Source organism: Neovison vison, chromosome 11, assembly GCF_020171115.1.
Source record: "Neovison vison isolate M4711 chromosome 11, ASM_NN_V1, whole genome shotgun sequence".
In the NCBI taxonomy this organism is placed as follows: Eukaryota; Metazoa; Chordata; class Mammalia; order Carnivora; family Mustelidae; genus Neogale; species Neogale vison.
Window position 1 is genome coordinate 38,485,235 of NC_058101.1, and position 14,722 is coordinate 38,499,956.

The window sequence follows — 14,722 nt, forward strand, 5'->3', positions numbered from 1 at the left end:
TGTTGAAGAGACTGTCTTCTTCCCATTGGATATTCTTGCTTTTTTTGTGGTAGATGAATTGACCACATTAATGTGGGTTTATTTCTGGGTTCTCTGTTTTATTCCATTGATCTATATGTCTTATTTTTGTGCCAGCACCAACAGTATCATTGTTTTAAATACCTATGTTAACTGATTAGAAAGTATCATTTTTTCCCTACATGCCATTGCCAAAATGTACATTGTCATAGCCCATTTTTTTAAACTGTTTAACAACGAATAGGAATGTACTCAACCCAGTTACATTATAAATGTATTTAAAATTGAAGTTCATGATATTTTTTTTTCAAGTTCATGATTCTTGAATGTAAAATAACAGTTTCATATTTTTTCAGGAAACGCATGTTTCAGAAGAGATGGGTGAAATTTGATGGCCTTAGCATCTCTTATTATAATAACGAGAAGGTAAGTACACTTGATAGTTCTCAAAGATTTTCTTATATATCCAAGGTATACTTCAGTAAACTAAGCAAACAATTTTTTTTTTAAGAACAGGAGTTGTATTACCAACATGAAAAGAGTTTGCACACAGTACAAACACTGTGTGCAGTAAAAAAAGCTCTTTTTAGTTTTCAAACACTCTGTTCATAGTTCAACTTCTCTTCATACATAAAATATGGATTTAAAAATTATACATCCAACATTTATTTATGGAGTGTCTTCTATAAACTACAGGAATTGTTATGAGTGATGTAAGGATGAATAAGGAATTATCTTTCTCCTAGACAACACTAAGAAGTATTTATGAAAGGATACTACAGTTAGGTGCACAAGATGATGTTACTTTATACTGTGGAAGGGTATGGAAGAACCAAAGAAGGTTTCTTGCATGATATTTCATTTGCCATGGCTCTTGAAAAAAGAAGAAAGTTTGCAGATAGGGTAGAGAGAATAGGACGTGGTAATGTAGAGAACCATGAGATGTCCAGATGGGAAGTCAGTTTTCTGACCGGAAAATGGGATATATGAAGGAAACTTGAGGAGAAGAAGCTGAGAAGTTCTTTGGAGTTAGAGCTCGTGGAACATCTTGATGAGAAAGTGGTCACAATTTTGTCTTCAGGTAAGTGAGTCTTAACAAAATGATACTGTTTTGATCATGTCTTCATTAGGTATGAGGCTTTCTTTATTCTTAGGAGATGTAGGCTGGAATATTTGAAGTGTCCTATCTGCAAAAGTTTTTCAGATATGACTTACCTATATATTTATATTTATAAATATATTTGCACACACACATAGGTAAAATAAAAACTGAAGATGTTAACACTGATCATATCTGGGTGGAATACAGATGGATGTCCCTTGTCACCATCTTTCAACTTCTCTGTTGTTGACAATTTCCTTAATGAAAAGTTGGAACTAATAAATATATCATATTTTTAGTTCATTAAAATCAGGTATCCTTACAGTCTTAACTATATACATTCTCTTACCAGACTCACTCAACATTTAAGCACATTTTCTTATTTATAGCTTATAATCTAACATTATTTTCTCATTATTTGGAGAATACCACTTCCTATTGTGATATTTGTGGCTTGAAAGGAAAGTCCCTTTCATATATTGATTCTTCAGTGCTACTGGGCAGAAGAGTGTGTGCTTTTAGATAGAAAGTAACATTCATTTACGTGTGACAATACTAAGAACAATAGAAAGTTTAGAGAAGTATTAATTTTTTGGTTTCAGCTTGCAGTGATCTAGATAAAACATCAGATAAGTTTAAACACACCTCCTTGGGATTTGCAGGATGGTGGAATGAATATTTTTTTTAAAAGCTGCTTTTCTGCCTTGGCTACTGATTTTAGTTTACTTGTGCATTTGAATGTTGAGAAAGTTTCTATGCCAGCGGTGGGTACAATGTGGTCTCTGTATCTGCTGGAATCTGACCCCTAGTTTTTTTTTTTTTCAGTAGCCGTTCCCTTCTCTGGTTTGATTGAAATAAGGGGGAATACTATTCAAGAGTGAGACTTCCGTGCCATGAGGCTCTGTTGGTGGTGGCATTATACTCCTTTGGGAGAGAGAATTTCTGGTATCTGTGTCCAACTGGACCCATTCTGTTTGTCCTGTAAAAGGTCTTCTCAACTGTGGTGAGATGAGTGCCTGCCACATTTGTAGGTACTGATGCAATAAAAATCACGCAGCCTTGGTTTGAAATTGTGATAAAAAGTTCATGTAAAAATGAATGGCTACAAATTCTTTAGCTTAACAATTTTTTAAGAAATTCGAATTATTGTTTTCTGTGACATTCTGTCCCTTTACTATCCAGATGGTTGGTTTCATCTTGGCAGAAAACAAAAACATTGGGATGAGTGTTTCCTAAAAAGAGAGTTTCTGTTGTGACCCACCTTGCTCAAGGGTAGATTGAAGGGCTGGGAAGAGGGCATTTCAGGGCCGGTGTGTGGAAGGCAGGAGTGTGGCCATAGCCACTGCCTCAGGGGAGAGCGCAGTGTCAGTGGTCCTGTGCGCTGAGTCATCACGCCTTTTGGTGTTTAAAGGTGCATGTGAGGAGCACGTGGTTGGGCAGAGCTCTGTACTTCCCTGGTTTTCTCTCACTTTCCTCAGCACTGCTCTATCCCGTCTCTGCAAGAACTTTTTCATTGTCTTACTGAAAATGGCGCCATCCCGCTGGCCTCGATATCTTGTCACCTGCCAAGAAATCTCACTCACCCTCATTCTCACTCGGCTGTGAGCAGAATTGCCCTGTGGTCATTTCATTGTCTGAAAGTGGTAGTAGATAAATGATGAACTTGGCCTAGATATCTGTGTGTTTCAGAGTCTAGGGATGCTTTAAAATTTCTGTCCTAAAGGAAAATTTTATACTCTGAAAGACACAATCATTCTGAGTCTTTTGTCTTTTTTTTTTCCTCTATCTTGTCTTTATCATGTGTTGTTTGAAGAGAAATACCAAGTCAACTCTATAGTGTTAAAAATTATGAGATTTCTTGGGATCTCGTAATAGGTTATGAATGAGCTATTTGAGAATCTGTAACTTCCAGAGGTTAATATGACATGATAGCTTGTTAGTACATTTTGATCACTCCTGGAGAATTTTATTTATTTTTCTGTTACTTTTCTGGAGTATTTACCTGCTAAATAGGATCTTATTATTATAGGCACGTGGGTGGTTACAGTTTTGTAAGGAATTGTTTTTTAATCTCTTTAAGCAGATCTGGAAGAGGGAAAAATCTCTTTTTTAAAATTCCAGTTTCCTACAGTGCTGCTTGATTTTTCTGTACTGAAAAATATATTTATGGTAACATTTTTATTCCACAAATGGTTAATTGTTTTACTAGAGATCTATTTTTATAAGCTCTTGTAATTCTTAAGCAAACTGAGATTTGAGAATGGATCATCTAAGAGATGTAGCATAAATGTGGACATTCTAGATTTTTCAGTCTGATATCAGCCACTTAGACTTACAGCTAGAGAGGCTCTTGTACTGTCCCCAAAGGTATTATGCTCTTTCCTATATCTGAGCTTTCCTGACACGAGGGAGACATTTTCCCCTATTTCTTATTCCTGGAGCTCTTAGTGGTCTAGTAGTGCCTCACATTGCCACCATACCCCACTGCATTTAGTGGCTTTCCTTTAAGCCAGTCAGTCGTGTATTTCTTTGTATGACCTTTTGCAGTGGTATCTGGGTACAAACTGTGGGGAGCATGAACATGTCTTTTTCTTGTATTTTCATCTCCTTGTTTTTCTTTTCCATCTGAACCTTCAGAGCCATTGCCATCAATCAAAATTCTGTGCAAACTTGAAGATCCATTTTTTTTTATCCCCTCTACAAATCTTTTATTTTTTCTAGCTATGACATTTGAACAATCATATGCAAGAAAGGTTAGAAGGAAGAGATGCTGAAAGTAGAAAGGCAAATCAGGGGAGTGTGCAGTAAATCTGGCATTAGTTATCTGGGTGTAGGCTGTGTATGCCAGTGGAAGTATTAAAAAAATGAATTTAGAAAAAATATCAGAAATGAACTGTCAGAGTTTGATTTGATTGTGATTGATTGGACATAGAATTCATTCACTGAGAAAATACTTCTGCAGTTCCTTTTATGTGAAAGGTCTGAGGAAAACTGATGTATGACCTACTGTCTATTTGGGGAGAATGTCTTAATCAAATGACCACACAGTAAATATAAAAAAAAAAAAATCACTGTTTAAGTTATAGTTAGTAATTGCTATAAAGGAAAAATACAGATTGTTATTAAATTAGGGTTATCTGCCTAGTGAGGATGGGGGGGCCTATGAGAAGAGGCCGGTCGAAAACCTTTCTTCTGAAATGTGAGGGATGGAGAGGCAGGAACTGTGTGAAGCTGGATGGGGACAACATTCCTTGAAGAACAGAGTAAGCAAAGGCACTAGATTGGGAAGAAATACAGTGTGTTAATGGAATCTCAAAGAAGGCTCATGTGAGTGGAGAGAATCAGAGTGTGCCAGGAAGGAAGTGGACACTGTCACTGTAGGGAGAGTCCCAAGTTATATGGATACAAACGAGCCACACAAATGAAAGGCCATGTAAGACTGACTTAGAAGAGTAATATTTTAATGAACAGATATGGGGAGGGCATGTTTTCAGGAGATAATTTGAAGTTTGAGGGGCTTATGGGATAGTTTCATGTATCATCGATGACTTGAAATACGATGATGGAGTTGACCAAAGTGGATAAGGAAGGAAGGAAGGACAGATTTTAACATTTTCCTCATAAACTTGGCTGTTGAAATAGTAGGAGTGGATTTTCTTAGAGAAGATAAAAGAAAACAAAAAGTGGGAAAGCGAGAAGTTACCTTGAAGTTACTTATTTCTTGACATCCTTCTTTTTCTATGAGGTTGCCCACTCATCTTCAATTACAGTTCAAATATTGTATTCCATCTTGGTTGTCTGAGAAGTTGTGGGAAGTCCTCTGTGGCATTGGTAGTTAAAATGGTGTTGAAGAATGTATAGAATTTTGATGCATACATATAGTCAGGGCTAAAAGATTGAAACAGAGGCCTTAGAAGAGAAGAAACTGTCAAAGAGCTAAGAGGGAATGCTGTGACAGCAGAGTGTATCTTCTCAGTGGGCCTAGGATAACCTCCCAGTAGAACACCATGCTGCTGACAGTGACTACCCCTTACCTATCTGATATGCATGGCAGGAGTTTACCAGTAGGAAGAATATGACCTTGGCACTTGTTCTCTGTGTGGAATGGTTTAATACATTTTTTTTTTTTTTTTTTACCTAGCCAGTTGCTTCAGATACTTGGGATCTGCTAAAATATGAAGGTTCCATGAGTCATTCTTTGGAAGGAAATGGTAGAAGAAACCCCCCAAAGATGTGCCCAGACTTTTCTGATATTTAAGACCTTCCATATATGCCCTTGATGTATGTTTCCAGCTTTACCTCTTTGACTCTGCCCCGTGGCTGCTCTTATTTCTCTACTTATTATGCCTCTATTATTAAAGCTTTCCAGCCAGGATGGCCTCCCGACCTGCTATCTGTGTGGTTGCGCTTAAGCTTCTTTAGGTCAGGCTCTGATGTCTTCATGTCTGTGAAAATAGCTGACCTCTTTTAAACAGAATTTGGGAGTTTCCATCTTTGTACTCATACGTTCCATGGCTCAGACTCTGTTTTAAACTTTTCTCCCACTGCATTGGCTGGTTTTTCATTTTGAGGCTCTTTGAATATATAAATACTATTTGAATTTTCTTTCCAACACAAGGTCCAGTAAATATTTCACCCTTAGTAAATAGCGGGCATTGTCAGGTGGTTCTTATGCCAAAGGGTTTTGGTGGATCCAGAAATAGAAAGACTGAAAAAGCTACCAAGAGTCTTCAGAATGACCTTCCTGAGCAAAAGGGTAAAATGCAGATGCCAGTTGCAAACTGCCAAAATTGTATTAGGCATTTGCCGGTTGCAAACTGCCAAATCCTTTTTTTTTAAAAAATTCTTTTGTCTTTTTCATTAATTTTTCATTGGGGAATTAAAGGTAAACTGAGGCAGTTGTGATATTAAGATAATTATTAGAATCATTGGGTAATATGTTTAATTGCTCTAATGCAACAGTCTTGTTTGGAGATGTGTTCTTGTTCACACATGTAGTAGCAGTTGTTTTGAAGTAGTTTAGTTACAGTACCCATTATGGCCAGCAGATGCCTGCAAACACCATCAAATCATTTTGACCAGCTTGTTTTTTAAAAAACATACTGTTGGTTTTGGGAACTATATATTGCTGGTCTAGTACAACTGTTTGTATTTGATTCTTTGCCTTTTAATTTTAAATTCCAAAAAAGGAGAAAATTGAAAAGACATTTCACATGGAAGGGCCATTAAAATATTTTCCTTTCTGGGGTGTCAAGTCATGTCTGAGGAGATATACTATTTGTATGTTATTTAAAAAATTTAGATTAAAATTATGAAAGAGAAGCACAATGTGCTTGTAAATATTTATAGTATTTGTACCATTCTTTTTCTTGATAAGGTCACACGAATTTCATTTTAATTTGTCTTGTTCATGTATCTTTTTCTCTAACCAATACAGGAAAAGTATTCAAAAGGAATCATTCCTCTTTCTGCTATATCTACAGTACGGGTTCAAGGAGACAACAAATTTGAAGTTGTTACAACACAAAGAACTTTTGTTTTCAGAGTAGAAAAAGAAGGTAAGGCTATTTCTTTATCCCTGAAAAAATACTCATAAACATTAATTTCTGACCAATCAGAAGATTCATAAGCTAGTGAAGCTACACACGTCGAGAAACCTTAGAATACGTGACTTTTATATAATCTTACACTTGATATTCTCCGGAATGCCATAACGAGCCGACAGGTCATTTGTTGGCTCATTATTCCTGCATGCAGCAAATACTTAGACTCTACTACGTGCCAAGAATTCTTCCAAATTCTGGATGTTTAGCAGTGAAAAGTAAGACAAAAGTCTCTGCTCCTGTGGAGTCCACCTTTTAGCTGTTGTTTGACAAGGCGGAGTAGTTATTTAATATATAAACACAGTTTTTCTCACGATGAAAGTGTTGGTTTTAGGGAAGTTTACACATGCCAGGTTCAACTGAACACATAGGACCAGTAATCATTCTAGAACAAATTTCAGAGGATCGTTTGTACTTTCTCAATTCTTTTTACCTTCATCCTCTGCTATAGGACACTTGATGGTGAAATTTAGATGGCATGTGGTTTATGGGTAGGGACTAAACCTCTAGATCTTTTCTGACTTTTGGAGAGGGTAGGGAGGGAGAGCAGGAGAGCTAAGAGTTCTCTGTTGTATACTTTGATTGACTATCAACATGTTATTACTCTATCTCTCACTACTTTTAAGTGATACAGATAAGGCCATCGTCATTAATTAAATAATTATAATTTTAATTTATTTTAAAGCTTCTATTTTAGTATAGATTATAACTCAATTTTGAAAATACTTCTTGGTCCTTAATTATTTGAATAATGGTGACCTGGAGAACTTACTAAATTCTTGATATATGCAGTGATCATCTGGACTTCATTATTAACAATAGCCTTTTTTTTTTTTTTAAAGATTTTGTTTATTTATTTATTTGACAGAGAAAGAGAAAGAGAGACAGTGAGAGAGAACACCAAGCAGGGGCAGTGGGAGAGGGAGAAGCAGGCTTCCCACTGAGCAGGGAGCCGAACGTGGGGCTTGATCCCAGGACCCTGAGATCATGACCTGAGCTGAAGGCAGACGCTTAACAGCTGAGCCATCCGGGCACCCCTCATTATTCAAAATAGTCTTATGAGGGATTAGGTGTTACAGTTATCTCATTTTATAAAAATAAAAAATAATATTCCATTTTACACAGAACCCATTTTACCCTTTTATAAACTACAACAGCATTAGATATGATGGGGCAATATTTGTCTTTTTTATGCTGCTAGATTCTTAGGCCATATACCAGTGTGTGACACACAGAAAACATTCAGTAAATCCTGTATGTTCCTAGAAAGCTTTCATTATTCCTTGGCATAATGAGTAAATGCGTGAGTCCAGCTGCTGTTCACACTGGGGCAGCATTTTTCAAACTGTGAATCACTATCCATTGATGAAATCAATGTAGTGGTTTCTGAAGATACTAAAATAAATCCCCCCCAAAACAGAAGAAAAACCAAACATGAAATAGAATAAGAGATATCAGTGTGCATCGCTTCTAATTAAGTATTGTGAAACATACCTGTGTGAATATTGCACGTATGTAGCGGTAAAAGTGTTTCTTACTTGAGCTGCTATTTAATCACCGAGACCTATAGCCTAGTCCGGGTTGGCCTGACTGTGGCCTATCGCCTAAATCTGGCTGCTGCTTGTTTTTGTAAGCAAGGTCTTGTTCTATCACTGTCTCCATCTTTCATTTGCATATTGTCTATGGCTCCTTTTATGCCTCAGTGGCCGCTCTGAGAAGTTGCAGGCTACCTGGCTGGGAAGGCCCAAGATACTCCTCTCTTGACTGGGAATTGTGACAGTCTTTCCTTACACTTTGGTTTCCTCTGCCCAGAAGATGACTGCCTGTCTCTTTGAGGTGCTAATCCCTTTCCCCTTGGCTTCTCAAAATGAATTTCACGTATACCACATAGCTTGCATTTTGGTAGACATACTAAATAAAGCTTCCCACCTGTGTGAAAATCTGTTTAGCCATAATTATGTACTGTATATAAAAGTTAAATAGACAACGTTTGAGTAGAATATATCAACCCCCATGTTTAAAGATTACATGCTCTGAACATAGTTCATATATAGTTCATAGTTCATGTATCACGTAATTGTGATATAAACAGCATAAGAATTTCATTAAAACTTTGGTATAAGTTATTTTTCTTTTCTTTTTTTTTTTTTTAAAGATTTTATTTATTTATTTTACAGAGATCACAAGTAGTCAGAGAGGCAGGCAGAGAGAGAGAAAGGGGGAAGCAGGCTCCCTGCTGGGTAAAGAGCCCAATGCGGGGGCTCAATCCCAGGACCCTGAGATCATGACCTGAGCGGAAGTCAGAGGCTTAACCACTGAGCCACCCAGGAGCCCCTAAGTTAGTTTTTTTTTAAGGGTTTTTTTCTTTTAAGATTTTATTTATTTATTTGAGAGAGAGACAGAGACAAAGAGAGAGAGAGCATGAGATGGGAGGTCAGAGGGAGAAGCAGACTGGGAGCCTGATATGGGACTCGATCCCAGGACTCCGGGATCATGACCTGAGCCGAAGGCAGTCGCTCAACCAACTGAGCCACCCAGGTGCCCCAAGTATAAGTTAGTTTTTATTTTATTTATTTATTTATTAAGATTTTATTTATTTGACAGAGATCGCAAGTAGGCAGAGAGGCAGGCAGAGAGAGAGGAGGAAGCAGGCTCCCCACTGAGCAGAGAGTCCGTTGTGGGACTCGATCCCAGAACCCTGAGATCATGACCTGAGCTGAAGGCAGAGGCTTTAACCCACTGAGCCACCCGGGCGCCCCTAAGTTAGTTTTTAAATAGGTTTTAGGTCTTTAAGTTTTAAAACATGAAGATACTAAAAAAAAAAAAAAAAAAAAAAAAAAAAAGGCACTGCTTTCTTAAAAACGGAGACCATCCACATGGGATTACTGAATGAGGTGGTTTGATTGAAAATGATTTTTAGGGCACCTGGCTGGCTCATTCGGGTAAGCACCTGTCTTCGCCTCAGGTCGAGTCCTGCATTCAGCTCCCTGCTCCACCGGGAATCTGCTTCTTCCTCTGTCTCCCTCTCTCTTTCTCTCTCTTGAATGAATAAGTAAAATCTCAAAAAAAAAAAAAGTCATTTTAATGTTGTAACTAATGTTTTCAGAGATGGGTAAATGTGGAGGGGTGTGTGTGTGTGTGTGTGTAAATAGCATACATGTGTCTATATATTTAGTATGGAACCTTCAACGAGATAGTAAGTATGTTTTATTGTTTTTTTCCTCCTTCCATGTATACAGATGGTTCACTATTTTTTACTTTGGGGGAAGTGAGAAATCAACCTTAGTGGTCTATGAAATATTGGACTTAATTTTTAAGCTAAATGAAACTTTTCTTCTGTCTAATCAAGAAGCAAGACAGAAGTTTAGAACACAAAGGGGAAATGGTTTGACATCCTAGCAGAAACGAATTCTCCATTTTTGGTGAGAAGGTTTCTGAATGGCCTGTCCTCTGAAGCCAGCAGCACTGTTTCCAACTGCTGCATTGCCCACTGGCACTGCTAATACAGGATTATACTTTGACATTTTTTTCCCACAAATTTTCAAAGCCTTCAATTCCCCCCATGCTTCCCAGTGAAGTATTGTTATGCTCTTAGTTGAAAGTGAATTATGTTGAAATAATTACATTTTAAAAATACTTTCTCAAATGAAAAATTTGGTGGGATTCCTTTTTCCTGAAGCAGAACCATTGGAGTTGGTCAGAGGGTCCTAACAGCTAATGATCTCTCCAGTCTATTCCCCTGGCAGAGGCGGTCACACATACAGATGCCTGACTTCAAAAAGCAGGTGATGTTTTGAGTTGGAAGTTTTTGTTCTTGTTGTTGTTGTTTTTTAAGATTTTATTTGACAGAGCAAAAATAGGCAGAGTGGCAGGGAGAGGGAGAAGCAGACTCCCCACCGAACAGGAAGCCTGATGTGGGGCTCAGTCCCAGGACCCTGGATCATGACCTGAGCTGAAGGCAGATGGTCAACTAACTGAGCCACTCAGGCGCCCCTCATTTGGCAGTTCTTATAGTGAGAAAAGGGCTTAAGAATTCTGAGTGGTCATTTGTGTTCCTGGACCATTTTCTATGCTGGGTTTCAACTGTGGTCTTGTGTTCCTGTCCATCTCAGGCGGTTCTAGATCCCTGGTAGGCAAGCAGGTGTTTTTTCCTCTCAACTCTGCTTCCGGACAGCATTTTACAGCCCTCTAGTGGCAGCTGTGGGACTGCAAAGCTTTGTTTGTTTTAAAGAACACTTGGATAAGAAACATAAATTTCCCTTACTTATTTTGGGTAAGCAGACTTGCCTGTCTTGAAATATTTAATGTTGCTGTTTTTGTTTTGTTTTGAGAGAGAAAGAGAACTCAGTTGGGAGGGGCAGAGGGGGGCGGGAGAGAGACTCTCAAGGAAGCACCTGACACAGGGCTCCATCTCATGACCCCGAGACCCGAGTCAAAATCAAGAGTTAGACACTTAACTGACTGAGCTACCCGGGTGCCCTGAAATATTCAGTGTTTCTAGAAGCAAGCTGTGAAACATTTACTAGATGGAGGGAGAGTCAGGGGAATTAAAACTTCTCCATTGTATGTGTTGGTCGACATAGTGCGTCGCAAACGGTGGAGTCGTTTTTGAACCTTTTCCTCTCATATCGGCACATCCAGTCCATCAGCACATCTGATCTTTTCTGACTTTGGAAATAAGTCTGGATTCTGATTGATTCTCAACACTTCTGTCATTATTACTCTGATGCAAGCCACCACCTTTACTGGGTTATTGTAATAACCTCCTTTGATCGACTTACAGTCTTGTTTTCTATACACCTGTCAGCAATCATGCATCAAAGAAGTCTGATCACGTCAGTCCACTTCAGATGCTGTGTTGTCTGTCCATCTGCCCGAGAGTAAAGTACTTAAACCCAAGAGCCCCTATGTGATCTGGCTCTGGTCTCTTTGATCTTGTCTCCTCCTGTGCTCTCCCTCACTCACTACATTTCAGCTCTTCTCCCCCATGGGAACCCCAGGGCACTGACACTTGCTTACTTTATCTGAGAATGGTCTTCCTGCAGCCATTCTCCTGACTTGCTCTGTCACTTGCATTTCCTTTAAGCTTTTGATTAACCACTCCCTTCTTTCTGAGGCTTTTTCTAGTACCGGGTATAAAGGAGCACTTCTTGTGTCCCTCATCCCTTGCTTTATTTTGTCCCATTGCACTTGTCACTGTGTAGTAGATTATATAGCTATGTTTTGTTGTCTTCCTCCTTTCACAAGAGGGCAGCCTCCAGGAGATTAAGGCTGTGGTCTATATTGTTCACGCTTCCATTCCTGGTATTCAGAAAGGTCTTGGAACTCAGTGGGCACTCAGTAAATATTTGTACCAATGAATGCCTAATGATTTCGGGAACAGTCACGGTGTACAGATACTTCCTTCTCTGAAATTGATCATGGGTTATGTTGAGGAATCTTTAGTTCAATTATATTAGCATATCAAAAGTAAAGGTCCATATAAACTTTGTTAGATTCTATTACTAATCTTTTACACAACAGAGACCTTATGTAGTAATGCCTAAATCCTTTATGTTACTAAAGAGCATGCCTCCCGCTAAATCCAGTGGTCAGAGAATATTGTCTTTCTGATTGTTTTTTGTTTTTTGGGTTTTTTGGTTGTTATTGTTGGGTTTTTTTTTTTTTTAACTACTTTATTGATACTTAACAATAGTTGGCATTCATTCCTGGAAACTTCAAGGGCTAGTTTGAGGGAATTGCTATTATCTTTTATTTATATTCTAGCATAATTATAAGAAAGTGACAATTTTGTTTTCTTTACCCTTTTTTTTTCTTTTTTCCAACCCCAGAATGCTTTACTTTGAACAAAGCCTTACCTAGGTCAGGGCATATTCTCTAAGGAGTAGTCTTAGCACATTGCTAAGATCAAGATAGACAGTAAATATTTGTTATTGGAAAGAATAAAAGCACCTTGGTGTGAAGAGAGGCAGAGGCTAGCATAGTATCTAGCTTTGTCCAAGATACATAGCCCAAGGGAAAATCAGTATTTGATTTGGAATATTGTGGCTTATCAACACGTATTCCCCTTGTCTAAAGACACACATTGCATAGCGACATGCCAATGATGCTTGTAATCTGTTTTATTGTTTGAATGATCTCTGTCACTGTTTATCTGCACTTGCATGGGTAATTAAGAATAAACCGAATATAACTATTAATTCTCATACTTATTCATGATTGCTTACTTCCTATTAGTAAATGAGGCCCTCAGGAGTTAGATAATACTTTTAGGCTCTACAAGAACCATTTGTTGAGATGCAACCGTTATATGTTTAAGTCCAGCAGATGCAGTTGTGCCAATTTCAGGTTATTTTCCTGAGAAACTGAAATACAGACTAAGAATAATGTAGAAGCCACAAACACTGGGGCCTCATTTATGATTATGACCTACACAGTGAAACAAATCAGAGAAAGACAAATACCACATGATTTCACTCACTGGAATTTAAGAAACAAAACAAAATGAAAAAAGAAGGAAAAAAGGTGGAAAAACAGGCTTTTAGCTACAGAGAACTAACTGGTGGTTGCCAGAAGGGACGTGTGGGAGGAGATGGGTGAAATAGGTTTAGGGGATTAAAAGTACACTTATCTTGATTAACACTGAGTAAGGTATGGAAGTTTTGAAACATATTGTACATCTGAAACAAATATGTTAAATATAGTTCAATAAAAAACTGAAAGAAAATTTTTTAAAAAAGTTGGGTTTCTTTTCAATAAAAATATGACCTACATTTCAAACACAATGATTTATGTAGATTAATAGAAACAGACAAAAAACATTCTGTGCTCTTTACTTGGCAGGAGTATCTTGTGTGAAACTAATGACCACAAGTAATAACCAATGGAAGGTTTGTTGTTGTTCCTGAAAATATAAATTATTCTAGTACAGTCTGGATCTGTTCATATAAATATAAAATGTAGAGCAGATGCTGCATACTGACATTGACTTAGTCACGTGAACATTTTCATGTGTTTGAGTTTCTAACGATGCTGGGGAAGTTGGGTAAATATTTCCTTCTGATCCATGGGAACTATTACCTGGGGATTGTGTAATATGCACAGTAATTCATTGTTGAATGAATTTTAATAAATACTTCAGCCTTGGTCATTAAAGACAAAACTATTTTTAGTAGTTTGGAAGGTGAGGAAAAAGTAAAGAGAATTTAAAAACTACATCTCATTATAAAGTAACCTAGGATTCATGTTTGAATGGAAGCAAGTCTAGTCTGGAGGCTGAGACTAAGATCTAGAGATCTTGAGTCCATAGTGGAGTACTTCTTTCCACATCTTAGATCTGAGGTACTACTCAGGTTTCTAAACCTGGGCCCTGCTTATTCTTCCCTTCTTCTTCCTTCTTGATAATTTTTCCTACCTGGAATTCAGTCTGTTTTGTTTTGCTCCTTTTGCCTTAATAATCACTTGCTCATTTGTTTTTTGCTAGCCCATTTCCTACCTCATAGATAACAGTTGTACCTCCGCATTTGTCCATTTCTTCTCCTTTCCCATTAATCATTTATCTGCCTCCATGGATCTTCTTTTGTGTAGGTTACCTTCATTCTCACGATGCTATCTGCCCACTTACATGCTCATGCTAGGGCCCTGAAGACCTGAGGTGGTTCTGCTCATAAAGTGGAATTTTCTGTCCTCTTTGGTTAAGCCATGGTACTAAGCTACCTTTTATTCTGATAATTTAAATTTTTTTGTGAATACCTGTCAAACATATTTAAAGCTTCAGCTGTTTTTTCCATCCCTTGATGTCTTGACTTTTCAGATTCTTTTGTTTATATTTTCATTGTGCTTCAGGCCTCTCTTGCCCTATTCCTGATTTCCAAGCTTCCAGTTTGGTCTACATATTATCCTACTAATCATGTTATTTCCTTGCTAAGAATCTTGCCTTGATTCTGTTTGTTTCCCCTCTGTAATAAAGTTTGGAGGCAGAATTCATTACAGGTACTGC

At 37.8% G+C, this 14,722-nt stretch overlaps 1 protein-coding gene across 3 annotated transcripts in view; it reads left to right on the forward strand.

Annotated features, from left to right (window-relative positions):
• Positions 1-14,722, forward strand: part of ARAP2 (ArfGAP with RhoGAP domain, ankyrin repeat and PH domain 2) — a 186,461-nt gene that overhangs the window by 43,298 nt on the left and 128,441 nt on the right. For all 3 annotated transcript variants that reach the window (XM_044224949.1, XM_044224951.1, XM_044224950.1), the window contains exons 7-8: positions 375-444; positions 6,558-6,678. In XM_044224949.1, coding sequence (XP_044080884.1) covers positions 375-444; positions 6,558-6,678 — 191 coding nt within the window. The remainder of the gene's footprint in view (positions 1-374; positions 445-6,557; positions 6,679-14,722) is intronic.